Source organism: Coregonus lavaretus, assembly GCF_964263955.1.
Source record: "Coregonus lavaretus genome assembly, chromosome: 9".
Lineage (NCBI taxonomy): Eukaryota > Metazoa > Chordata > Actinopteri > Salmoniformes > Salmonidae > Coregonus > Coregonus lavaretus.
The window spans coordinates 18,049,283-18,076,250 of record NC_139996.1 but is presented as its reverse complement, the minus strand read 5'-3'; the positions used below and the strand labels follow the sequence as shown (position 1 = coordinate 18,076,250).

The 26,968-nt window shown below is 44.2% G+C and overlaps 1 protein-coding gene across 5 annotated transcripts in view; it reads left to right on the top strand.

The window, feature by feature from the left end:
• LOC311134959 (SLIT-ROBO Rho GTPase-activating protein 1-like) overlaps nt 1-26,968 on the top strand; it is a 150,190-nt gene that overhangs the window by 99,516 nt on the left and 23,706 nt on the right. For 2 of the 5 annotated variants that reach the window (XM_084168731.1, XM_084168730.1), the window contains exons 7-15: nt 7,491-7,712; nt 8,308-8,409; nt 14,943-15,140; nt 15,765-15,849; nt 17,064-17,091; nt 19,588-19,621; nt 21,186-21,246; nt 22,137-22,214; nt 22,626-22,760. In XM_084168731.1, coding sequence (XP_084024857.1) covers nt 7,491-7,712; nt 8,308-8,409; nt 14,943-15,140; nt 15,765-15,849; nt 17,064-17,091; nt 19,588-19,621; nt 21,186-21,246; nt 22,137-22,214; nt 22,626-22,760 — 943 coding nt within the window. Of the gene's footprint in view, nt 1-7,490; nt 7,713-8,307; nt 8,410-14,942; nt 15,141-15,764; nt 15,850-17,063; nt 17,092-17,582; nt 17,714-18,439; nt 18,549-19,587; nt 19,622-21,185; nt 21,247-22,136; nt 22,215-22,625; nt 22,761-26,968 lie in introns of those variants that run through there. The other 3 variants (XM_084168734.1, XM_084168733.1, XM_084168732.1) reach the window with 2 other exon arrangements.

The following is a 26,968-nucleotide window of genomic DNA, read 5'->3' as shown; positions in this document are numbered from 1 at the left end:
TGGGGGGACCTAGTGAATGACCTGCAGAGAGCTGGGACCAAAGTAACAAAGCCTACCATCAGTAACACACTACGCCGCCAGGGACTCAAATCCTGCAGTGCAAGACGTGTCCCCCTGCTTAAGCCAGTACATGTCCAGGCCCATCTGAAGTTTGCTAGAGTGCATTTGGATGATCCAGAAGAGGATTGGGAGAATGTCATATGGTCAGATGAAACCAAAATAGAACTTTTTGGTAAAAACTCAACTCGTCGTGTTTGGAGGACAAAGAATGCTGAGTTGCATCCAAAGAACACCATACCTACTGTGAAGCATGGGGGTGGAAACTTCATGCTTTGGGGCTGTTTTTCTGCAAAGGGACCAGGACGACTGATCCGTGTAAAGGAAAGAATGAATGGGGCCATGTATCGTGAGATTTTGAGTGAAAACCTCCTTCCATCAGCAAGGGCATTGAAAATGAAACGTGGCTGGGTCTTTCAGCATGACAATGATCCCAAACACACCGCCCGGGCAACAAAGGAGTGGCTTCGTAAGAAGCATTTCAAGGTCCTGGAGTGGCCTAGCCAGTCTCCAGATCTCAACCCCATAGAAAATCTTTGGAGGGAGTTGAAAGTCTGTGTTGCCCAGCGACAGCCCCAAAACATCACTGCTCTAGAGGAGATCTGCATGGAGGAATGGGCCAAAATACCAGCAACAGTGTGTGAAAACCTTGTGAAGACTTACAGAAAATGTTTGACCTGTGTCATTGCCAACAAATGGTATATAACAAAGTATTGAGAAACTTTTGTTATTGACCAAATACTTATTTTCCACCATAATTTGCAAATAAATTCATAAAAAATCCTACAATGTGATTTTCTGGATTTTTTTTTCTCATTTTGTCAGTCATAGTTGACGTGTACCTATGATGAAAATTACAGGCCTCTCATCTTTTTAAGTGGGAGAACTTGCACAATTGGTGGCTGACTAAATACTTTTTTTCCCCCACTGTACATATACATATATATACACACACATACACACATACATACATACACACATACATATCCTTTATTACTTTCCAACCCCGCCACCCTTTCCCCACTTGGAGTAAACTAGTGAACAACAACGCCTAGGCCTCTACTTCCAGCCCATACCCACTATCTACATTTTATGGACACAGTCAATTCTACAATAATTACATTTTGTTTGTTCTTTCTCCTGAACTTCTTCTACTCTCAACCTCTCCGATCATTTTCATGATGTCCATCTGGTTTGCTTAAGTTCTTTGCTTAAGTTCTCCCACTTAAAAAGATGAGAGGCCTGTAATTTTCATCATAGGTACACATCAACTATGACAGACAAAATGAGAAAAAAAAATCCAGAAAATCACATTGTAGGATTTTTAATGAATTTATTTGCAAATTATGGTGGAAAATAAGTATTTGGTCAATAACAAAAGTTTCTCAATACTTTGTTATATACCCTTTGTTGGCAATGACACAGGTCAAACGTTTTCTGTAAGTCTTCACAAGGTTTTCACACACTGTTGCTGGTATTTTGGCCCATTCCTCCATGCAGATCTCCTCTAGAGCAGTGATGTTTTGGGGCTGTCGCTGGGCAACACGGACTTTCAACTCCCTCCAAAGATTTTCTATGGGGTTGAGATCTGGAGACTGGCTAGGCCACTCCAGGACCTTGAAATGCTTCTTACGAAGCCACTCCTTCGTTGCCCGGGCGGTGTGTTTGGGATCGTTGTCATGCTGAAAGACCCAGCCACGTTTCATCTTCAATGCCCTTGCTGATGGAAGGAGGTTTTCACTCAAAATCTCACGATACATGGCCCCATTCATTCTTTCCTTTACACGGATCAGTCGTCCTGGTCCCTTTGCAGAAAAACAGTCCCAAAGCATGATGTTTCCACCCCCATGCTTCACAGTAGGTATGGTGTTCTTTGGATGCAACTCAGCATTCTTTGTCCTCCAAACACGACGAGTTGAGTTTTTACCAAAAAGTTCTATTTTGGTTTCACCTGACCAAATGACATTCTCCCAATCCTCTTCTGGATCATCCAAATGCACTCTAGCAAACTTCAGACGGGCCTGGACATGTACTGGCTTAAGCAGGGGGACACGTCTGGCACTGCAGGATTTGAGTCCCTGGCGGCGTAGTGTGTTACTGATGGTAGGCTTTGTTACTTTGGTCCCAGCTCTCTGCAGGTCATTCACTAGGTCCCCCCGTGTGGTTCTGGGATTTTTGCTCACCATTCTTGTGATCATTTTGACCCCACGGGGTGAGATCTTGCGTGGAGCCCCAGATCGAGGGAGATTATCAGTGGTCTTGTATGTCTTCCATTTCCTAATAATTGCTCCCACAGTTGATTTCTTCAAACCAAGCTGCTTACCTATTGCAGATTCAGTCTTCCCAGCCTGGTGCAGGTCTACAATTTTGTTTCTGGTGTCCTTTGACAGCTCTTTGGTCTTGGCCATAGTGGAGTTTGGAGTGTGACTGTTTGAGGTTGTGGACAGGTGTCTTTTATACTGATAACAAGTTCAAACAGGTGCCATTAATACAGGTAACGAGTGGAGGACAGAGGAGCCTCTTAAAGAAGAAGTTACAGGTCTGTGAGAGCCAGAAATCTTGCTTGTTTGTAGGTGACCAAATACTTATTTTCCACCATAATTTGCAAATAAATTCATTAAAAATCCTACAATGTGATTTTCTGGAGAAAAAAAATTCTCAATTTGTCTGTCATAGTTGACGTGTACCTATGATGAAAATTACAGGCCTCTCATCTTTTTAAGTGGGAGAACTTGCACAATTGGTGGCTGACTAAATACTTTTTTCCCCCACTGTACATGTATGTATGTATGTATGTATGTATGTATGTATGTATGTATGTATGTATGTATGTATGTATGTATGTATATATAAAAAAAACATGGGGGATTGGAAGTGATGCAGACAATTACATTGATGGAAGTTACAATCTATCTGCGATATTAAGCTGATCTACCCCAAATAAAAAATAAAAAATAATAAAGATATCAAATCTATGAAATAACATATATATATATATCTCCTGAGTGGCGCAGTGGTCTAAGGCGCTGCATCGCAGTGCTAACTGTGCCACTAGAGATCCTGGTTCGAATCCAGGCTCTGTCGCAGCCGGCCGCGACCGGGAGACTCATGGGCGGCGCACAATTGGCCCAGCGTCGTCCAGGGTAGGGGAGGGAATGGCCGGCAGGGATGTAGCTCAGTTGATAGAGCATGGCGTTTGCAACGCCAGGGTTGTGGGTTCGCTTCCCACGGGGGGCCAGTATAAAAAATATATATATGTATTCACTAACTGTAAGTCGCTCTGGATAAGAGCGTCTGCTAAATGACGTAAATGTAAATGTAATATATATATATATATATATATATATATATATATATATATATATATATATATATATATATATATATATATATATATATGGAATCATGTAGGAATCAAAAAAGTGTTAAACAAATCAAAATATATTTTATATTTGAGATTCTTCAAAGTAGCCACCCTTTGCCTTGATGACAGCTTTGCACTCTCTTGGCATTCTCTCAACCAGCTTCATGAGGTAGTCACCTGTAATGCATTTCAATTAACAGGTGTGCCTTCTTAAAAGTTAATTTGTGGAATTTCTTTCCTTAGTGTGTTTGAGCCAATCAGTTGTGTTGTGACAAGGTAGGGTTGGTATACAGAAGATAGCCCTATTTGGTAAAAGACCAAGTCAATATTATGGCAAGAACAGCTCAAAAAAAGCAAAGAGAAATGACAGTCCATCATTACTTTAAGACATGAAGGTCAGTCAATCCGGAAAATGTCAAGAACTTTGGAAGTTTCTTCAAGTGCAGTCGCAAAAACCATCGAGCTATGATGAAACTGGCTCTCATGAGGACCGCCACAGGAAAGGAAGACCCAGAGTTACCTCTGCTGCAGAGCATAAGTTCATTAGAGTTACCAGCCTCAGATATCGGCAATTAACTGCACCTCAGATTGCAGCCCAAGTAAATGCTTCACAGAGTTCAAGTAACAGACACATCTCAACATCAACTGTTCAGAGAAGACTGTGTGAATCAGGCCTTCATGGTCGAATTGCTAAAAAGAAACCACTACTAAAGGACACCAATAATAAGAAGAGACTTGCTTGGGCCAAGAAACACGAGCAATGGACATTAGACAGGTGGAAATCTGTCCTTTGGTCTGATGAGTCCAGATTTTTGGTTCCAACCGCTGTGTCTTTCTGAGACGCAGAGTAGGTGAACGGATGATCTCCCCATGTGTGGTTCCCACCGTGAAGCATGGAGGAGGAGGTGTTATGGTGTGGGGGTGCTTTGCTGGTGACACTGTCAGTGATTTATTTAGAATTCAAGGCACACATAACCAGCATGGCTAACACAGCATTCTGCAGCGATACGCCATCCCATCTGGTTTGGGCTTAGTGGGACTATCATTTGTTTTTCAACAGGACAATGACCCAAAACACACCTCCAGGCTGTGTAAGGGCTATTTCACCAAGAAGGAGAGTAATGGAGTGCTGCATCAGATGACCTGGCCTCCAGAATCACCTGACCTCAACCCAATTGAGATGGTTTGGGATGAGTTGGACCGCAGAGTGAAGGAAAAGCAGCCAACAAGTGCTCAGCATATGTGGGAACTCCTTCAAGACGGTTGGAAAAGCATTCCAGGTGACTACCTCATGAAGCTGGTTGAGAGAATGCCAAGAGCTGCCAAGAGCTGAATGCCAAGAGAATGCCAAGAGCTGTCATCAAGGCAATGGGTGGCTACTTTGAAGAATCTAAAAGATAAAATATATTTTGATTTGTTGAACACCTTTTTGGTTACTACATGATTCCATACGTGTTTTTTCATAGTTTTGATGTCTTCACTATTATTCTACAATGTAGAAAATAGTAAAAATAAAGAAAAACCCTTGAATGAGTAGGTGTGTCCAAACCTTTGACTGGTACTGTACATACATACATACATGCATACATACATACATACATACATACATACATACATACATACTGTATGTGGACACCCCTTCAAATTAATGGATTCGACTATTTCAGCCACACCCGTTGCTGACAGACAAATTGAGCACACAGCCATGCAATCTTGGAAGACAAACATTGGCAGTAGGGGATGGTCTTACTGAAGAGCTCAGAGACAGGATTGTGTTGAGGCACAGATCTGGGGAAGGGTACCAAAACATTTCTGCAGTATTGAAGGTCCCCAAGAACACAGTGGCCTCCATCATTCTTAAATGGAAGAAGTTTGGAACCACCAAGACCCTTCCTAGAGCTGGCCATCTGGCCAAACTGAGCAATCGGGGGAGAAGGGCCTTGGTCAGGGAGGTGACCAATAATCCGATGGTCACTCTTACAGAGCTCCAGTTCCTCTGTGGAGATGCGAGAACCTTCCAGAAGGACAACCATCTCTGCAGCACTCCATCAATCAGGCTTTTATGGTAGAGTGGCCAGACGGAAGCCACTCCTCAGTAAAAGGCACATGACAGCCCGCTTGGAGTTTGCCAAAAGGCACCTAAAGGACTCTGACCATGAGAAACTAGATTCTCTGGTCTGATGAAACCAAGATTGAACTCTTTGGCCTGAATCCCAAGCGTCACGTCTGGAGGAAACCTGGCACCATCCCTACGGTGAAGCATGGTGGTGGCAGCATCATGCTGTGGGGATGTTTTTCAGCGGCAGGGACTGGGAGACTAGTCAGGAGCGAGAGAAAGATTAACAGAGCAAAGTACAGAGAGATCCTTGATGAAAACCTTTTCCAGAACACTCAGGACCTCAGACTGCGGTGAAGGTTCACCTTCCAACAGGACAACGACTCTAAGCACACAGCCAAGACAACGCGGGAGTGGCTTTGGGACAAGTCTCTGAATGTCCTTGAGTGGCCCAACCAGAGCCCGGACTTGAACCCGATCCAACATATCTGGAGAGACCTGAAACTAGCTGTGCAGCGACGTTCCCCATCCAACCTGACAGAGCTTGAGAGGATCTGCAGAGAAGAATGGGAGAAACTCCCCAAATACAGGTGTGCCAAGCTTGTAGCATCATACCCAAGAAGACTCAAGGCTGTAATCGCTGCCAAAGGGGCTTCAACAAAGTACTGAGTAAAGTGTCTGAATACGTATGTAAATGTGATATTTCAGTTTTTTAATTCTAAAAACTGTTTTTTGCTTTGTCATTATGGAGTATTGTGTGTAGATAGATTGAGAGAAAAATAAACAATTTCATACATTTTAGAATAAGGCTGTAACGTAACAAATGCACTGTACATACACACACATATACATTATTGCATCTTTAGCTTGAATGGGGTTTGGGAAAGACCCTGCCCCTTAAACCCATATTTGGGAATTGCTGGTGTGTGTTGCAGGTCAGCCATCCCATCCCTCCTATCACCACTCTGTACTCTGTCTTCTGTTCTCTACTCTGCCTACCAAGCAGATGGCTTTGTTTTCTCTTCCAGAACCCAGACCTATAAACGGGACTTACTTATACACTAGCCTACCTGGGAGATTATTTTTCCCCCTTAGAAATAATGTACTGAACCATTTATCCGGTGTTGCCAGGACAACCCGGGAGAACGCTGGGTACTTTTAGCGATTGTGTATTCCAGACAGACGGTGAGGAAGGGCCATGCTGAGTGCTAAAATGTGCACCTCGTCCCTCCCTCCTGCTCTCAAGCCTTTGTAAATCACTAGGGTGTGTGCGCGTATGTGTACCTGTGTGTGAGCTCCTGCGTGTTTGTGCATGTGTGTTTGTGTGTACCAGTGTCCGTGGGTGTGTGCGTGCACTTGTTTTAGTATGTTGTGCAGTCTGTCATAAGAGTTGACAGTCAATTGTTCAAAAAATGAGAGTTGATGAATTGGACAGATAACGACCAATGTAATGTGGACAAGCAGGGCATTAGGTAGCCTGGCAGACAATGCTCCTGTGTCTGGGTGTCTTCCATCACCTCCAAGGCTGTCTGTGTGAACTCACAGGCCCTGGTTTACCAAGGTCCTAGTTAATGAGATCCAGCATCAGATGTTGGAAACAGTATTCATGTTGGAAACAGTATTCAGGTTCTATAACTCTGGGCCAAGCCAGCTGTCAGAGAAAGTATCAGACTACTCAGTTAACGGCCAATAATGTTCATTACTACAGTGTGTGGAGAGACTAAGAGAGCAGACATTGTCGACCGTGTTGAAACCGTTACAAAGTTGTTGGTTTTTCCATAAACGTATGTGTTTTTGCTGGAAACGAAATGTCATGTTTTAGGACAGTCTGCAGAATGTGTTTGGTGTACTGTTGTGGGCACTAAAAAGCTAGTTTTCTAAAACCCTGTACCGTGGCTGGACTTAATATTTTAGTGCCTGCAACGTTCTACAAGAAGCTTCTTATCAGTTTGTCAGAAGTTGCAGTAAACGGGGCATCCTGATCCAATACAGTCTCACCTTCCCCTCTACCAGTGCTGTGATCTGGGCTACCACGCCAGCCTGAACCGTGCCCTGCGGACCTACCTATCGGCTGAGTACAACCTGGAGACTAGTCGCCATGAGGGCCTAGACATCATCGAGAACGCCGTGGACAGCCTGGACCCCCGCAGCGACCGCCAGCGCTTCATGGAGTTGTACCCCACAGCCTTCTGCCCGCCCATCAAGTTCCAGTTCCAGTCCCACATGGGCGATGAGGTGAGACATTGAGAGACCCACAGGCTTGTTGTTCTTTGTGTCCATTTGTCCATCCATCTATCCACTCATTCATTCATTAATCCATTACTGTAGTGAAAGCTAGTGCTGTTTGTCCTAATGGTCGAGGAGACCTCAGTTTGTTTAACAGAACCGATATGTTCAGTCCTATATGCTGTTCAGGGTGGATGTAAATGAGAGGTTGATTAAAAGGTCTTGTACTAAATGAGCCCTGGCTTTGGCAGCTTAATTGCACCGTTTTACTGTGTCTGGGCCGGCAGAGCAGATTTTTATAGGCCGAAGCCAATGACAAGCACGTCTCATTTCTCAGCTTCAAGTCGAGGAGCAGCGCAACACGCTGAATCAATTTTACTGTGGAGTCGTTGGCTTTGGGGTCCCTGATATCATGTCTGTTTACAAGCTATTGGTCTGTGGCTGTCTGGATTCAAATCTGGGTCAGTGACCTTTTGTGGTGTAGTTTAAACCAAATTTCTGATGTCTTTGCCATTTTAGGATAAGATTAAGTAAGCCCTCTGTCAGACGGTGGTGATGAAGTGACTTTCTGTTTAGTGATGATTTGTTTCCTCTTCCTGTCCAGGTGTGCCAGATTGCGATGCAGCCGCCAGTGAGCGGAGAGCTGATGTTGAGGTTCCAGCAGCTACAGTCCCGCCTGGCCACTCTGAACATCGAGAACGAGGAGGTAAGAGGGAGCATAACTCTGCCATACCTTGGCCGTATTCAGTAGGGTATGCAACAGAAAAAGTATTGCAATGAAAAACACAAATGAGTGTTTCTTATTGGACCAGCTAGTCTTTAAGTCCAAGTTGTCCCTCCCTGTTTCAGTCAGTTTTTTCCATTTGGAGCCTAATGAACACAACCCTGACTCGCTTAGGCAGGGAACCACGCCAACCAACATCCTCTGCTTGCATTTGGGTCCATTGTGGTCGCATGTTGGGAAGGGTTGGAAATGCTGTATGAAAAGTTCACTTCAGTCAGAAGGTAGCCAAGGAGAGTTGACGGCTTAAATCTATCAGAAATCGAAGTTGCAATAGTTTCCATACAACAAAACTCTCTCCTACGCTGCAGGCAGCCTTCAGAACCACACAGAGAAGTCTTCTCCCTCGCTCCCAATGTTGGAATAAATAAATCTGTCTTTCTCACACACACACACACACACACACACACAGTCTCTTTTATTTGTACACTCTGTCCCACTTCTCTCAGTTTCGACATTGGAGGTGCATCCCTGGCTGTAACATTTTAATCGGACTCGGGCTGGCTGGCTGACATGCCTGAGTGATTGCTAAATAAAAAGCCAATGGGAAGGAAATTACTGTCTGCTGCTGTGGTGTTAGGGAGTGCAGTCACGTCCATCAGTCTGGCTTCTTGTCTCTTGTTGTCTCACGTCTGACCTGCTTCTTCTATCTCCACTCACATCAGCGCACACAGCCTTCTCTCTTTTATATCACAAAGAAAGAATGACTTGGGAAAGAATGCTTGTAAATGTGAAGAACGATTTCAGACCGGCTTGATTATACAACTAAAGAAAATGTATAGGTACAGTGAGGGAAAAAAGTATTTGATCCCCTGCTGATTTTGTACGTTTGCCCACTGACAAAGACATGATCAGTCTATAATTTTAATGGTAGGTTTATTTGAACAGTGATAGACAGAATAACAACAAAAAAATCCAGAAAACGCATGTCATAAATGTTATAAATTGATTTGCATTTTAATGAGGGAAATAAATATTTGACCCCTCTGCAAAACATGACTTAGTACTTGGTGGCAAAACCCTTGTTGGCATTCACAGAGGTCAGACGTTTCTTGTAGTTGGCCACCAGGTTTGCACACATCTCAGGAGGGATTTTGTTCCACTCCTCTTTGCAGATCTTCTCCAAGTCATTAAGGTTTCAAGGCTGACGTTTGGCAACTCTAACCTTCAGCTCCCTCCACAGATTTTCTATGGGATTAAGGTCTGGAGACTGGCTAGGCCACTCCAGGACCTTAATGTGCTTCTTCTTGAGCCACTCCTTTGTTGCCTTGGCCGTGTGTTTTGGGTCATTATCATGCTGGAATACCCATCCACGACCCATTTTCAATGCCCTGGCTGAGGGAATGAGGTTCTCACCCAAGATTTGACGGTACATGGCCCCGTCCATCGTCCCTTTGATGCAGTGAAGTTGTCCTGTCCCCTTAGCAGAAAAACACCCCTAAAGCATAATGTTTCCACCTCCATGTTTGATGGTGGGGATGGTGTTCTTGGGGTCATAGGCAGCATTCTTCCTCCTCCAAACACGGCGAGTTGAGTTGATGCCAAAGAGCTCGATTTTGGTCTCATCTGACCACAACACTTTCACCCAGTTCTCCTCTGAATCATTCAGATGGTGCTTTCTTGAGCAGGGGGACCTTGCGGGCGCTGCAGGATTTCAGTCCTTCACGGCGTAGTGTGTTACCAATTGTTTTCTTGGTGACTATGGTCCCAGCTGCCTTTAAATCATTGACAAGATCCTCCCGTGTAGTTCTGGACTAATTCCTCACCGTTCTCATGATCATTGCAACTCCACGAGGTGAGATCTTGCATGGAGCCCCAGGCCGAGGGAGATTGACAGGTCTTTTGTGTTTCTTCCATTTGCGAATAATCGCACCAACTGTTGTCACCTTCTCACTAAGCTGCTTGGCGATGGTCTTGTAGCCCATTCCAGCCTTGTGTAGGTCTACAATCTTGTTCCTGACATCCTTGGAGAGCTCTTTGGTCTTGGCCATGGTGGAGAGTTTGGAATCTGATTGATCGCTTCTGTGGACAGGTGTCTTTTATACAGATAACAAGCTGAGATTAGGAGCACTCCCTTTAAGAGTGTGCTCCTAATCTCAGCTCGTTACCTGTATAAAAGACACCTGGGAGCCAGAAATCTTTCTGATTCCCTAATTCAAATGCAAATCAATTTATAAAATGTTTTACATGCGTTTTTCTGGATATTTTTGTTGTTATTCTGTCTCTCACTGTTCAAATAAACCTACCATTAAAATTATAGACTGATAATTTCTTTGTCAGTGGGCAAACGTACAAAATCAGCAGGGGATCAAATACTTTTTTCCCTCACTGTATGTGTTTTTGTCAGATGTTGCATAGTATGTCTGCAAGATCTCCGTATCTTTTTTACTTCTTCATTGTAGAGTCTAGTCCTCTACTGTATGTTTGTGGTTTGAGTGGTGTGTTTCAGAGTGGGCTACAAGGCTCAGGCTATCCCACTGGGTGTGCAATGTATTTCTGTATAGGAGTTGTTGTTGACACCTAAGCCCAGCTGGTGCTTTCACACTGCATGTATGTAGTCAGTGCAGGCAGGACCCATCTGGGTGGAGGTTCGTGAAAAGCCATGGTGCTGCATGCCCTTGTCTGCTTGGTTGAAACGGATGCTCCACACATGGATCAGGACGGGGAACCACTGCTCCGTGTCAAGTCCAGCAGATGGCCTCTTCCTGGTGTCTCATTGAAAAGGCCTTTCCAGGGGATGTCATTTAAAGACGCTGAAGCAGAACTGTACACACACGTTACTAGCTGTCAAATCCTTGCTTCCTCCGTCCTTGTTTCCTCAATTCCTCTCCAAGCTCATTCGAAGAGGTCTGAGGGAGGGTCTTGGATCCTCTCCTCCAATGCGGTTTGAGAGGAATTGAGGAAAAGAGGACAGCGGAGGCAAGGATTTGACGGACCAAGATCTACTCCAGCCAGGAAAAGTGAAAAGCTGGGTTTTGTTGTGTTTTTCTCTGGTATCATGATCTGCAGCGGTTTCCTTGACTGCACGAGAGGATGAAGGAAAACATGGATGAATAATTGATTGGCATGAGAGTAGGAAGTCTCTGAAAGCTACTCACCATAGGATGGCCCCCTGGTCTGATTTGCGTGCCCCTCTAAAGATGTCTGGATGTACAGTATATATGCAGATATATCTGCAGAAATTATGGAGTATGTTCTGCTGTGTTGGTTAAACCTCTACTTCTGAGGACAGCGTTGTGTTCATTACAATTCCTTTGCCATTCCACGTGGGTATTTCTCAGAGCTAGCTAATAATCTAGTGATTTAAATTTAAATTCCCTTTGCTTTAGACGGATACAGACAGCGTCTCTATCTCTCGCTAGATGTGTACCGAACTTAATGAATATTCTCCAGGCGTTTTGCACTAAACCCCGACAATCCAATACGGTCTCCTTTGTAGGGAGCCGGTGTTTTGTTTTTCTACAGATAAACCTCAGGGTGTCACATCAAAGCCTGGGAGATGTGTGCTCAGTGTTAGCTCAGTGTTGGCCTGCCGCAGCCCTGACTCAATGATCCGGAGATTAGCCTGCTACTCACCACAGGCCCTGAGGAATAGAAATCCTGCTATTTATACTGGAGGCGACGTGCTAGTTGCGAAGTCGCTTGTCAGGCTGCCCATGAAATCAGAAACCCCCAGAGTTCAGAAGGCAAGTACACCATGAGGATGCAGACCCTAAATGCCAAATATCAAGAAGGTCTGTATTTCTAGAATCAAGGTAATCAGAAATGTCTATATTCCATTAGGAACAAGCGTCTTACTCCTTCTGGCCTCGTAGTCTCAGGGATTACATCCAGGCCTCCTGGTCTGATCCTGCTGGGCACCAATGGGCAGATCCCAGTGAGCGTCTCCATCTAAAAGCCCTGCTGTAATTGAGCCTAGCAGAACACTGGTAACTAGAAGTCTGCTGAATGATGGAGTGACTTTCATGCATGGGTCCTATCCATACTGTGATAGCTGGGCCCCTTGGCCTCCACTGTCCCACCCGGGAGAGGCTGGTAGAGCGGGGGCTCGCCTCTTATTCAGGGGCTTGTTAGGAAAGGTACTCCTATGCCCAGGGCACAGAGATGATTGAACCCATGGGCTGGTCCTAAATAGTACAACTCTGGACTCATATTCAGTACGCGTATTCACAAAGCGTCTAGGAAGACCCAGGTCTTTTGATCCTATCAAAGCAGAATGTTGGAAAAGGAAGTATTTTGAGCACCCTCATTCCTCGGTATTATCACTCTTCATCTGAAACTATAAATAACTATCAAATAACCCAGTTCCCTTAGTAATTGAAAGTAGAACTACAATAACTATGTCATCATCAGACGTCCTTAATCACCACACTATAGATCAAACTTCTCAAACTGTCAGGTAGACTTTTTTTTATTTGAATCTTCTCTTATTAGAAGTTGAATTGCCTGCCAGTCCTTCATTTCCTCTCGTAGACTGTCATTATCCCTGTCCAGACCTGTAGTGTTGTTTCTGGTCTATGCTCCACTTAGAGACGAATGACAGTGTAACTACAGCCGCATTGTGTGTGTGTGTGTGTGTGCGCACAGAATCAGTCGTGTGATCCTAACCGTTACAGCACGTAGATGAAAGGGGAGTTGAATGAAAGAGAGACTTGGGGTTATTCATTCATACCACCCTGTTTTTCTAAGGTGCCTCAAACGTTGAATGAGTCATGGGTCAGACAATTAGAAACAAGCTATAATACATTCCTGTCTCTGTGTGTATAGTAGCTATGTGGAACCAAAGGAACACTCCCTTTGACTATGGTATGCCCGAGTCTGACTTTGAGATTGAGATGAATTGACGTAGTCAAGCCCACCTTGAACTATTTCTCATTCAAGGGCTCACAGCTCGACCTAGTTACTATCTCTCCTGTCAGAAGAACGGCTTCTGACTTTGGTCACACTCCTTAACCTCCCTGTCAGAGTTCTGTGTTGTATGCAGAGTGGCTCTCTCTCTCGCTCTCCTTCCTCTCTCGCTCTCCTTCCTCTCTCGCTCTCCTTTCTCTCTCGCTCCCCTCTCTCTCGCTCCTTTCTCTCACTCGATCTCTCCTTCCTCTCGCTCGCTCTCTCCTTCCTCTCGCTCTCATTCGCTCTGTCTCCTTCCTCTATCTATCCTTCCTCTCTTTCACCTTTCGCTCTCTCCCCCGTTCTCTTCTCTCTCACTTGCTCTCTCCTTCCTCAAGCTCTCTCCTTCCCCTCTCGATATCTCTCTCTCTCTCCTTCCCCTCTCTCTCTCCTTCCCCTCGATCTCGCTCTCTCTCCTTCCCCTCGATCTAGCTCTCTCCTCGCTCTTTCTCTCTCTCGCGTTCTCTCTCTCTGAACCACTCCATCAGGTGAACACATGCGCTCTGCCGTTGCGTGAGCCATTGGCATGCAAAAACATCCTTTCCCTCCTGTCTATCTACCTCCTAACTATCTCTCTCATCTCTCTCCTTCGCTCTGTCTCACCCAAATGTATCACATCAGGGCATCAGTTTAGGCCTCCTCATGGAATGGAAGTATTATCAGTGCCTAGAACTTCTCTCAAATTGAGACGGGAGATTTCTGAGGTGGGAATTTTTGGGGGGCAAATAAGATGGAAATCATTAAAGCTTTACACAATTAATATATCATATCCCCTGGAAATAAGTATATTTTTGACTTAGAGACTGTTACCGTCAGTATCTAGTGGAGTCTTGCATTGTGGTGTTGTCCCTCTGTTGTAAGTGATGGGATATGCTTGGCCAAGCCTTGACATTTATAAGCTCCTGGAAAAGCACTTGGGCTGACGGCGAAGTGGCCACTATGGAAATGAGTTTTTAAAGCCTGAGACTGAGTACCATTCCTCCCTACCTTCCTTCCACCTCTATTCTTTCTGAGTGCATGCAAATTGATTGCTCTGGTCTGGACTCATGCTCAAGGACAGATGCATTTGTCATGCTGAGTGTGAAAAGAAGGCTACAGAGGATGTGGTCCTTTGTTTATAGGCATACAGCTAAATAGATGTAATAAATCATGCATAATATGTATAAACTTACTGTACGAAAAGCCTCTCCAGCTGTCCTTGCAGCTCACTCAAGTATCCGCCCCAGCCATGCCTAGGAGTTTAGGGGTCATTTGGTCAGTGGTCGTCACTGAGCACTGCCCTTTCAAGCCAGATGTGGAAACTTGAGTGAGTTTATGAGTATTTGAGGGAAACAAATTTTACATTTTAGTCATTTAGCAGACGCTCTTATCCAGAGCGACTTAGTTAGTGAGTGCATAAATTTTTCATACTGGCCCCCCGTGGGAATCGAACCCACAACCCTGGTATTGCAAGCGCCATGCTCTACCAACTGAGCTACAGGAGGCTTAAAGTGTAATGTGTTTGAATGTGTTTACACCTGTGGCACTGTAAACCTATCCTAAAGCTCCGGTCCTCTTTGTGTGCTCTCCAGATCAAGAAGACGTCAGAGGCCACCCTGACCACCATCCAGGACATGGTGACCATAGAGGACTACGACGTCTCCGAGTGTTTCCACCACAGCCGCTCTACCGAGTCGGTGAAGTCCACCGTGTCGGAGACCTACCTCAGCAAGCCCAGCATCGCCAAACGGAGGGCCAACCAGCAGGAGACGGAGCAGTTCTACTTCATGGTGAGTGGACCACCCCCTATTGGTGACCTCTGGGTTATGACTGTAGAGAACTGGGCAGGGTCATATTCATGTGCATAGTAGCAAAACGTAGCAAAATGTTTTGCAATGGAAAGCGAAAACGATAGTTTCTTATTGGACACGTTCAGTAAGTTCTGCTGACTTTAAATTCAGACTGACAGTCACTATGGAAACTGCTGTTGATAGATGGCTAGGAAATTAATACATTGGATTTTGACTACTTTGGATGGTTGTGATCCATGGTCTTATACTGTATTTGTGGTAGTAGTTGTAATGTATCTGAGGAATGTGAACAGAAGCTGTGCTTGTATTTCTAGTGTTTTGTTAGAGCTTTAAAATGCTGCATATCATATGTATTCCCTCTCTTGGCATTTTAACTCTCAGAAACAAAGCTCTCCAAAATATCTCTTCTTTAGCGAGCGGCTAGGCTATTTTCTGTTTTTCTGTCCTCCTGGCTGTCTAAAGATGGTGCGATAAAGCTTTAAAAAGACTCCCGTTGGCATTCTGTCCTTTGCCCTTGGCTGCCTTATCAGAGATTGGTGTCTTAAGGGCAGGCAACGCTTACTTGGCTCATCAGCCCAAGTAATCACTCTGAATTCTCCACAGAAATTCCGGGAGTTTCTGGAGGGCAGCAATCTCATCTCCAAACTGCAGGCCAAGCACGACCTGCTGAAGAGGACTCTGGGAGAAGGTAAGGGATCAGAGACACACATTGACCTGGCTTACTTCCTGTCTGGCTGTCCCGCCTGTCTGTCTGTTGGTTAGTTAGTCTGTCTGTCTGTGTCTGTCTAACCTCTCTGTCTGTATGTCCCCTCTGTCCGTTTGGCTGAGTTGTGAACTAAGCAGGTTTCCATATGTATGAAATGATACACTGAACGTCTCAGCTATTGTCTGTGTCCAGTGGGCTGGGGTTTGTAAAGGAACTCCTGAATAAATGAAAGGGAAAGATTGCATGCAGATTCTAAACGAAAAGCAGTGCTTTAGAACTCAGCTAATTAGAAACAGTTAAAAACATATTCGGTTGATTCTAAAATTGTCCACTTCAATCTCCCCTCGATGCGGTAAAATGTCCATTGTGCTACTTTCTCCATCAGGCCTCACAACCGAGATGCTAACCTCAGCATTAGCGAGCGAAGTCAGAGCTAAAGGGATTGTGCTGTTGTATTATCCCTCTTAGTGATTGATTAGTGGTTAGCTTAATGCTGCGTTAGCGCGGTATGACTATTATGACTGGGGTCCCTGTGTTCTACATTGGTGGGATCTCCTCAAGGCCTTTGACTAAGAACTGTCAACACTGAACTGCTGCTGAATGCTAGCTAACAATGCAGGCAGCAAGCTCTCAGGGTGGTATAAATCCGTCAGTCTCAGTCAATCTGTTGGTACAGGGAGTTGAGGAAGAGAACGGGGACTTCGATTATAATGAGCCATGGACTCCTGCCTTCTACAAAGCTTTCAATCACGTGGGTGTCAGTGTTCAAGTAGGTCTAGGTAAAGCTAGCCCCACCCTGGTGTTACTCTCACAGGTTTCAGTTGAAACCACTCCTCTTGTTAGGAGCAATTTGAGGGATTTTGAGTTTCTTGACTTGTGAAACATGCGTTTTTGCATGTGAAGGTAAAATTGCAAGTGAAGGTTGTGAGTGTGCGCTTGGACAGGTGTTTTGTCTTTTTTACTGCAGTTCAAGTATAAGTGTGTGTTACTGTGTGTGAGTCATTGTGTCATTGTGTGTGTCACTATGAGGACAGTGGTTGTGGGCAGATGGCAGGGCTGCATATGCTTTACTGAGCGTGTGCACAATGCTCTGCAGGGTCCTCTGGGACAGGTCCCATGTCTCATCTCACCTCCTCTCTCTCTCTCCTCTCTTCTCTCTCCTCTCCTCTCTCCCTTCCTCCCCTCGGTCTCCACAGGTCACCAAGGGGACTATATGACCACAAGGTAAGACACTACCACTCTCTCTCTCCCTCACACACAAACCTCTTTTAGGTATTAATAAGACCCTTTCTGTCTATTTAGCTGTCCCTATTCAGTTCTTTGAAAACCTATCCCCATAAGTAAAAGTCAGTGTACTCTACTTAGCGAACGCCATTTCTCTTTATCCTCCTACAGTCAAATTACCAACAACATCTAGACACATTTTTGTCTCATTGTAAATAGATATTGCCACTGGTTTGTAAAGAAAATAAAAGTTTCCCTTTTCACTGTGTGCACAGTAGATAACCCCCTACTGTACTTTAGCTATTATCAAACTCCTGACCCTGGAGAGGGAGAGACCAGATGTTACTGCTCTAGACTCCCCAGGGTTTGAATTTGCCATATGCCCAGCATGGTATGGCTTGGTAATATTCTCCCTTTCAAAGAGCACCAACACACTCACACTCACACTCTCTCGCCCTCTCTCTCTCTCGCCCTCTCTCTCTCGCCCACAGAGATCTGGCTGCATCACTCAGGGTTGCAGAATGGTTCTGAATTTTCTCTGACAGGAAGAGAAAGAGGGAGAAATACTGTTCTTTGCATGCAAATGCACTGTGTGTTAGTATCAAGATCAAAGGCTCTTGGAAGGAAATATTTAAGGTTGAGGGTGATTCTATGAAAATTCTCAACTTCTTTTGAAACACAGTCTGATATATTGATTGTTTTGACACTTTTTTTCTCTTGCCTATTCCAGTAAAAATGTGTTTTAATGTAACCATGAGAATGACAGTAGAGTTAATGTCAGTATGAGTAGGGGAGCAACGGGGGGAGGTGACAAGGGGGACAACCCCGCTGGTATCTGTCTTGAGATTACTGAACTCATGAGACGACCACCCCCCGGTCCTACATGCCACAGACACGCATACACACACCCTCTCCCACCGGGACGTTGTGAGGTGGATGCTGCCGAACAGCGCCCTCTCACACTCCTCCCAGCAGGCCTGGTATTTTCATGACCTTAGAATTTCCACCCAACTTCAATCTCTAGGAAATGGTGACAGACTAGTGTGGATATCAAACCCTCCATCTCTAATTCTCTCTCTAGGAGATGGTGACAGGCTAGTGGGGATATCAGGATCTGGGACCAGCATCATCTCACAACTAACACTCAAACTCACAGGACAGGCTTAGCTGTCCCTGGGTGACCACATACACAACTCCACAACACAATAAGTCACTTTTGTGTCATAGTTTAGGATTGTTCACATTTGCATGCATAGTTTGTCTGAACTCTCAGATGTCAGATTTTTGTACTTCGGACATTGGTGAGTTCATGGTGGGAGATTTCTCTAACGCAGTCTCCATTTTCCAGGCCTCCCAATGTGCCGCCCAAACCTCATGGTGGCACAAATAGGAGGGCTAGGCCCCGCTCGGTCTTTAACGTTAAGTTGTTTAATGGCAATCTGGAGTCCTTTGTCAAGGTACTGGTCAAGTCTGGCCTCGGACTGCTACCGACCGTCTCTCCGACCGTTTCCATAATAATGACCATAACTCAACCACTCACACTTCGTCTTTTTCCTGGGGTCTGATCATTATGCTGACCACAGCAGTCAGTGATTCTATCTTTTCGGTTCTCTCTGTAGTCTCAAACGCTGGTAAAGCACCAGGGTGGCATTGCTACTGACAGGGTGCATCCAGGGGAGGAGGTATGATGGAAGGAAGATGTTTGTCTCCTCCATCTTTCCCCCGAGTCACTGCTGTCAACTAGGGCATTGGTATTCCTCCCTATTTCTCTCTCTCTCTCTCTCTCTCTCTCTCTCTCTCTCTTACTCTTACTCTTACTCTTACTCTTACTCTCACTCTCACTCTCACTCTCACTCTCACTCTCACTCTCACTCTCACTCTCTCACTCATCTGGCTGGTATGAAAGCAGCCATTGTCAGCAGGAGATATGTGACAGCCAGGGGACGGTGGCCAGAGCGATAAGGAATCCACGACCTCCCCACAATGCCCTGCTGCTTCCCCTGCGTTTGATGCCAGCTCTGTTCTCAGTGTGTGGGGGTGAGGGCTGGGCTAGGCTAGGCTGTGGTACTCTAGCTGGCTGCTGTGGTGATTTTAATCTGGGTTTCTCTCTCTCTCTCTCTCTCTCTCTCTCTCTCTCTCTCTCTCTCTCTCTCTCTCTCTCTCTCTCTCTCTCTCTCTCTCTCTCTCTCTCTCTCTCTCTCTCTCTCTCTCTCTCTCTCTCTCTCTCTCTCTCTCTCTCTCTCTCTCTCTCTCTCTCTCTCTCTCTCTCTCTCTCTCTCTCTCTCTCTCTCTCTCTCTCTCTCTCTCTCTCTCTCTCTCTCTCTCTCTCTCTCTCTCTCTCTCTCTCTCTCTCTCTCTCTCATTCTCATTCTCTCTCTCTCTCATTCTCTCTCTCATTCTCTCTCTCATTCTCTCTCTCTCTCTCTCTCATTCTCTCTCTCTCATTCTCTCTCTCTCTCTCATTCTCTCTCTCTCCCCTTCTACGCTTCCTTGTAGCCGCGGACGACGGAACTCGCACGCCAGACACCAGGTAGAGTGGAGTAGAGAGGGACGTGTCCCTACTGCTACCTGTCTGTCTATTAGGGCCGGGGCGATAACAGTATCGCAATACTCGTTATTATTGTGGCAAGGAAACAAAACACGAAGCGGGTTTAACTTCTTTAGGAAGACCGCCCTGATGTTGGAAACAAACATCATTATGTTGTCATCCAGAGTCATATTTAATTACTTTCCAAGCTATAGCATACAATATTTTACATACAGCAGGTTTTTAAAGGAACAAAGAGTTTGGTCTGCTTTGTGTTTTCATTTTGCCATGGAAAAAATATTGCGATACTGGTATCGTCACAGTCCTACTGTCTATGCTGACTTCCTATCTCTGTCTTTGTCTCTTTTTCTGCCCCTAACATCACCTCCACTTCCTGACTGTGATAAACTTTGACCTGTGTTTGTTGATGTGCAATACTAACTCCCTGGAGATTTGCCCTGACAGACTGAACTTCCCACATCTATAGATTTCATTGATATCGTTATTCATATATTCCTGTGTCCAGGGTTGCAACTGGATTCTGAAGTACAACTTGACCTGTACCCTATGAATTGCAAATGTACCCTATACTTACAATTTGGCTTTGTTTACATTGTAAAATTCTTAGAATTCCCAACACTTATTTCAGACCTTGCAACTTCTACATTGACAGGTATTGAATTCCTCCCAACATAGACTATCTTGATTAGTCCTCAGCTACAGAGCATTGGTACCCGGTGGTTCCTGGAATCCCGGCATGGTTGATGTATTTAGGGCCATGTGTCTATTCCCTCTGGGTGAAAACCGATCCACAACATTATTAGAAGCATGTAGGAGTTCTCTGCCCAAGCAGGGAGCTAGCAGCTGGTACTTTTGCCAAGTGTACTCTGGAGTGCAGCTCTTGTTACCCTTCTACTGAGGGAGGAATGTGTTCTCTTTAAAGGGACAGCTCCTCTCTCACTCTCCTCTCCTCTCTCTCGCTCACTCGCCACTCCATATGAAGTGTGTGGTAGTGGCTCTGTTACGTAACCTCACATCTCTTATCAGTGTCCCAAGTGTGCTCTCAAGTGTTGACGTAACACAATAACACGATAAAGATGCAATTTTTAGTACCACTGGAGCCCCATTGAGTTGTATTGGCTAAGAGAAACCCTTTGCACGGGCTTCTCAGTGTGGTCATAAGTCACTACTGTAGATTTAGTGATCTATAAAAATTATTGAGGCATTGTGAGAGACTGGGCAGGGCATGAATGGTTCTGCAGCTGCAAAACTTTAGTCTGTCTCGGTAAACCTTCAGCATGATCATTGGTAACACTTTACTGTAGTCCCTTTTATGCCTATGACAGATGTTATGTCTTATGTAGTTATTATAAAGGCTTTATGAATGCATACATAAGGGTGGCTACAGTAAAATGTCACCGGTCATTTCTCCCTTCACCCATTAAGTATAATAATGGTGGGCATGCATGTAGAAAGAAATAAGCATGTAAAGACTAAATAATGTAATGTATTTGAGGTCAGAATAATCCATCTGTTAATATAACATGCCCTTCCTCTAATTGTGAAGGACTCTGGACAAGCTATTCCCCGTGTGGTCGAAAGCTGTATTCGATTCATCAATCTCTATGGTGAGTTGGTAATCCATTAATGACTTGTATTTGTTTTGCAATGCGACAGCAATGGTTTTCTCTCATTTTCACACCTCTTGCAGGCCAATCAATGGTAACAGTCCAAAATGACTGTGGTGCTAAATCTTCTCCTCTTATTAAAAGCTCCTAAATTGTGTGCAACCGTTTCAATGTTTGACCCATCCAAGTTTGGTCAAGGGTAACATTGCTGCAATTTCAGAGTGTTAATTGTCTGGGTGTGTCCATTCTTCCCGTGTCTGTGTTAGAATCCGTTCCATTTTAGTCACGGTCATGGGAAAGACTATGCAGATGCCATCTTGTTTACAGCATCTGTCCATGCAGCCAATGGGATGCAACACACACACTCCACACACACACACTCCCTTCACACACACCATCAAATAGGTTAGTTAGACTATCACTGTGAGACGCATTAATAAAACTCAAACAGAACACGTCGGCTTAAGCTTTTGATGGCGTGACGCTAATGACCTCTCACTGTATTTTGCGGACACCGGCGACGTCTCTAGCGGGGAAGACCCTGACTAATTAAGTTCCGAACTGACCTCTCTCCTTAGTAAATGCTAATCCTGACTGGAGGGCACTTTAGTAAGACTTGGTTGCGTTCTCTCTCCCTCATTTAATTATCTTTAATTGGAAAAGTGAAGGGCTAGAGGAATGGGATGTGGCCTTTTAGTTTGGATTTAAACTGGCTTTTCTTTTTGCACTGGTGGTCTTTTATAATGGCTGCCTGTCACAATGGACTAAACGTGTGTGTGTGTGTTCTCTCTTTCTCTCTCTGTCTCCCTTTCTGTCTAACCTCTCTCTTCCTCTTTCTCTCTCTGGTATCTACTTCTCTCTCTCCCTCTCCCATTCTTTGTTCACTGCAGGCCTTCAACATCAAGGGATATTCCGTGTGTCCGGGTCTCAGATGGAAATCAATGACATCAAGAACTCATTCGAGAGAGGTACTGTAGGATGTTATTAACATGTTACTGTACAGTCAGCCCAATACTTTTATACTGTCCAGGATTGCCACTTTAGTTAGTCAAATTACACTTCACACATTTGATACCATCAGTGGATTGCAGCACATAGGGACAAAACAAAAAGCAAATGCAGGAAATCAATTATATAGTTAATTTGAGCTGCAGAATATGATTTGGCTTAATTGCCACTTAATTTTCTGTTTTGAGAGAATTAGTTGACACTGGAAATAACTTATGAAGCTAATGAAAGAAGCAGAAACAATTGACATTTATAATTTACACTGGTCAAAGGGCATAACTTGTTTGTAAGATTGAAACTTCCTTCTAGTCAGGGGAAATGTAACGATTGCCTGCATACAACACCCTCACATACACTTATCGGTCTCCCAGGTAACGACCCATTGACAGATGAAGAGAACAACCACGACATCAACTCGGTGGCCGGGGTTCTCAAACTCTACTTCCGGGGCCTGGAGAAATCCCTCTTGCCCAAGGAAAGATTTAACGACCTACTGTCCTGCGTCAGTAAGTACCTCTGCTTGACATTGTCTCTGGACCAGCACAGCTGGGGGTGCTACCTTATAACAAGCACACACATTATTGGCATATCTGCAAAGTTGAACTTAGTGTCTTCATATTGAATGGAAGTGTATACATTGTGCCAGTCAGATGGAGCAGATGCCCTCTAGGAGTCATGGAAGTGGCATTGACAGGACGTCTAGTAGATAAAGTGATGTCATTAGTTAGACAGTGTTCACATACCCTCTGCAGATCAACTCTTAATGTCCCACTTTGGGGAAATCATCACAAACAGCCTCAGGACCAGACATCATATCTACTACTTACTCTTCTGTGGTGTGTTCATCAGTAGCATTGTGTTATCCCGTCTTTGTGCCTGGAGGTGAATAGTACCACTTTGTGTTGTTGTCTATCTTCTCCACTGACTAGAGCATTCATGGGGTGAGCTAGGACACAAAGCTCACCATACAGCCTGGTGTTGGGTGATGAAAAGTATAAACGCACAACTACAGTAGTGTTTACATCAAACCATACAGTGGCGAGTTCACTACAGACGGCCATATTGTTCTCTTACTGTAAAGGCAGTGTTACACTGTCTTCCATAGTTTAGTCCGCTCTTTGTGGGACTCGCTCTGACCTTTATAAGATGTCATGTGGGGGGACTAGTGGAATAGCCACTGTTGTTCAAGAACAATGGACTGGCTAGTGTGGGTCACATGTACTGTACACAACATTTGCCGTAATGCCTTTGGTGTGTGTGAGGGTGGGGGGGATGGGGTAGGTGTGGGAGGGGTTCTGTGTGTGCACTGGCATGTGGCCTAAGCGTGTGTGTGCGCTCGCCTTCGTGTGTGTGTTTGTGTGAGATATGGCATTGGTTTACATTGTGCAGTCAGTGTGTGAGTGATGGGGATTCCCTGTTGTCTACATTCTCTCAGGCTTGACATACCAGCGCTTGGAGAGTGGGCCTCTTGCCCAGCCAACAGTCTCCATATTAATAAAACCCTCCACTCCTTTCAGAATGAGCCAGATATTTAGCACAGTATCACCTTTACTTTAAATGGCTGGCTCACTGGGCACTGGGTAAACACATTTATCAGAAGGTTGTCTATGTTTTTGTTTTTGACAGTGCTGCATTTGAACTTTAACTTGGTCTCTGTTGTACAATTGCAAATGTCTGTCTACTGTCTTTCAATTTGGGATTTGCAACGAGTGGGGTGATTGTGAGGGGGGGGTATGACTGTTCTTTAAATAGCATCCATCTGAAGAGTTCAGGAACCATGCATAAGGAAACCTAGTTAGGTACTCATGTAAGATGAATAACATCACAAGTATTCCCAAAAGCCCAACTCCCAGATGGCCCAAACTCGTTTCACGGTGTCAGCACTATTTCAGGCAGCCATCGGTGTCGCCAATGAAAAAATTAAATGGGCTGCTTTGGAACAGAGATAGGCGGATTCGAGTGAAACGGATCAGTGCTCAACCCTTTGTATGATCGTTCTGAGATGAGACTAAAGGGATGTTTTGTGAGATTGTTTGTCCTTGATCATTATTGCAGTAGTGACAAAAATGGATTAAGAAAAATAAATAGTTTTTTTTCTCTCGCTGACAAGAGAGAATAGAGAGACAGAGATGTTATTTTATTTTATTAGGATCTCTTTTAGTCCTCATTTGGACTAATCTTCCAAGAGTCCTTAAACATTAAAATACAATTTATAATACGATCACATTTTCACATATAGCACACTGTTACAAACATACATAATACACTAACATATTGACCAGATAAATCAGTCTGAAATTATAGATTGATTCCTGCACAACCGTAGTCCTGCACAACCTTCAAATGTATTATATTTAAATGGTTCTAAAGTATTGTTTGAATTTATATATTGAAAGGTTTCTGGTTTCAATTTCTTTATTGCTCTCAATCGAATGGTTATTTTGCCTATTTCTCTTTTCTGTCTGGATAACACACAGATGGTGGACAATCTATTCCTAGTATTTACTGTCTGGATAACACACAGATGGTGGACAATCTATTCCTAGTATTTACTGTCTGGATAACACACAGATGGTGGACAATCTATTCCTAGTATTTACTGTCTGGATAACACACAGATGGTGGACAATCTATTCCTAGTATTTACTGTCTGGATAACACACAGATGATGGACAATCTATTCCTAGTATTTACTGTCTGGATAACACACAGATGGTGGACAATCTATTCCTAGTATTTACTGTCTGGATAACACACAGATGGTGGACAATCTATTCCTAGTATTTACTGTCTGGATAACACACAGATGGTGGACAATCTATTCCTAGTATTTACTGTCTGGATAACACACAGATGGTGGACAATCTATTCCTAGTATTTACTGTCTGGATAACACACAGATGGTGGACAATCTATTCCTAGTATTTACTGTCTGGATAACACACAGATGGTGGACAATCTATTCCTAGTATTTACTGTCTGGATAACACACAGATGGTGGACAATCTATTCCTAGTATTTACTGTCTGGATAACACACAGATGGTGGACAATCTATTCCTAGTATTTACTGTCTGGATAACACACAGATGGTGGACAATCTATTCCTAGTATTTACTGTCTGGATAACACATAGATGGTGGACAATCTATTCCTAGTATTTACTGTCTGGATAACACACAGATGGTGGACAATCTATTCCTAGTATTTACTGTCTGGATAACACACAGATGGTGGACAATCTATTCCTAGTATGTACTGTCTGGATAACACACAGATGGTGGACAATCTATTCCTAGTATTTATTGAATGTCTGTCTCTTACCAACTGAATACTGTTGTGAATGGAGTTTGGCCGTTTTAAATGGTGCACATTGTGAAATAAAATAAGCATGTTTTTTTCAATCATTTTGTTGATTGATGACCAACTAAGAGCATTGTGCATGACTACAACAGAATAACCATATTTCCACCTTAAAACAATCCTTGCTGCTTTGTTCAGTGCAATCTGCAGCTTCTTAATTTCACTTGCTGATGCATTTCCCCAGACCACAGAACAGTAGTTCACCTGACTCCAATTAATGCTTGGGTTGTTTGCTTAAGAATCTTTCCCGGTAAATATTTAGCTATCCTTCTGCTCATGCATGCATTTTTTTTTTTTTTACATAGATGAGTTATTTGAGACGACCATGATAAGCAGTTGTCTAGCTGCACCCCTAGTAGTTTGGTTTCTGCCACTTCCTCAATTTGTATTCCATTATGAGGTCTGTAAATTTGTGTTTTAGTCCTTTAGCAGACACTCTTGTCCAGACACTTATAATAATATGCCATTTAGCAGACGCTTTTATCCAAAGCGACTTAGTCATGCGTGCATACATTTTTTGTGTATGGGTGGTCCCGGGGATCGAACCCACTACCTTGGTGTTACAAGCGCCGTGCTCTACCAGCTGAGCTACAGAGGACCACAATCAGAGCTTTGTGCTCTGAGACAACTAAAGAAGACACACACACGCTCCCTCTCCCCTCTGATAGAAGAGTGTAACTTTCTTTCGATATTTAGGACAGCAACAGAACTGGAAACAGCAGAACTTATCACTGTGTGATTTATAACTGTGCAATTGTACTCCATGATATGTATAACGGTTCTTCACTGGAATTCTAAGAACAGTGCAAGCATCCATAGTGGTATTGTGAGCAGCTTTGTGCTCTGAGACAACTTCATCAGTGGTTAGTATCTTTGTGAGGGCTCCAGAGACTTGTAACCTGGTTAAACCATACTGAATATTGCGCTCGCCATTGAGTGCAGCATTGCGTCTGGTTCAACCAGGCTATAGAAGTTGTGAGCTATCCTAATGGCCTCGGCCCTAATATGCTGCTGTGCTATTTATAGCTGCAGCCTGCACTGGGTATCAGTGAGTGAGTGGTTACATTCAGATGGATAACTGTCATTAAATATGCAGCCCTGTAAAGTGGTGGGTCAGACCCATTTTAGAGAAGAGCATGGATGACGCACTGACAGAAATCACAGTGACAGGAGGACGTTCTCTGGATGTGTTGGCTTCTTGGCTGATCCGTTCGCGCGCGTGTGTGTGTGTGTGCGTGCATGTGTGCGTGTGTGTGTGAGAGAACACGAACACACACACACACACACACACCTCGGATACATGTATTTTTAATTGTGCATACTGATAAGAAATATACCTCAAGCTAAAAACA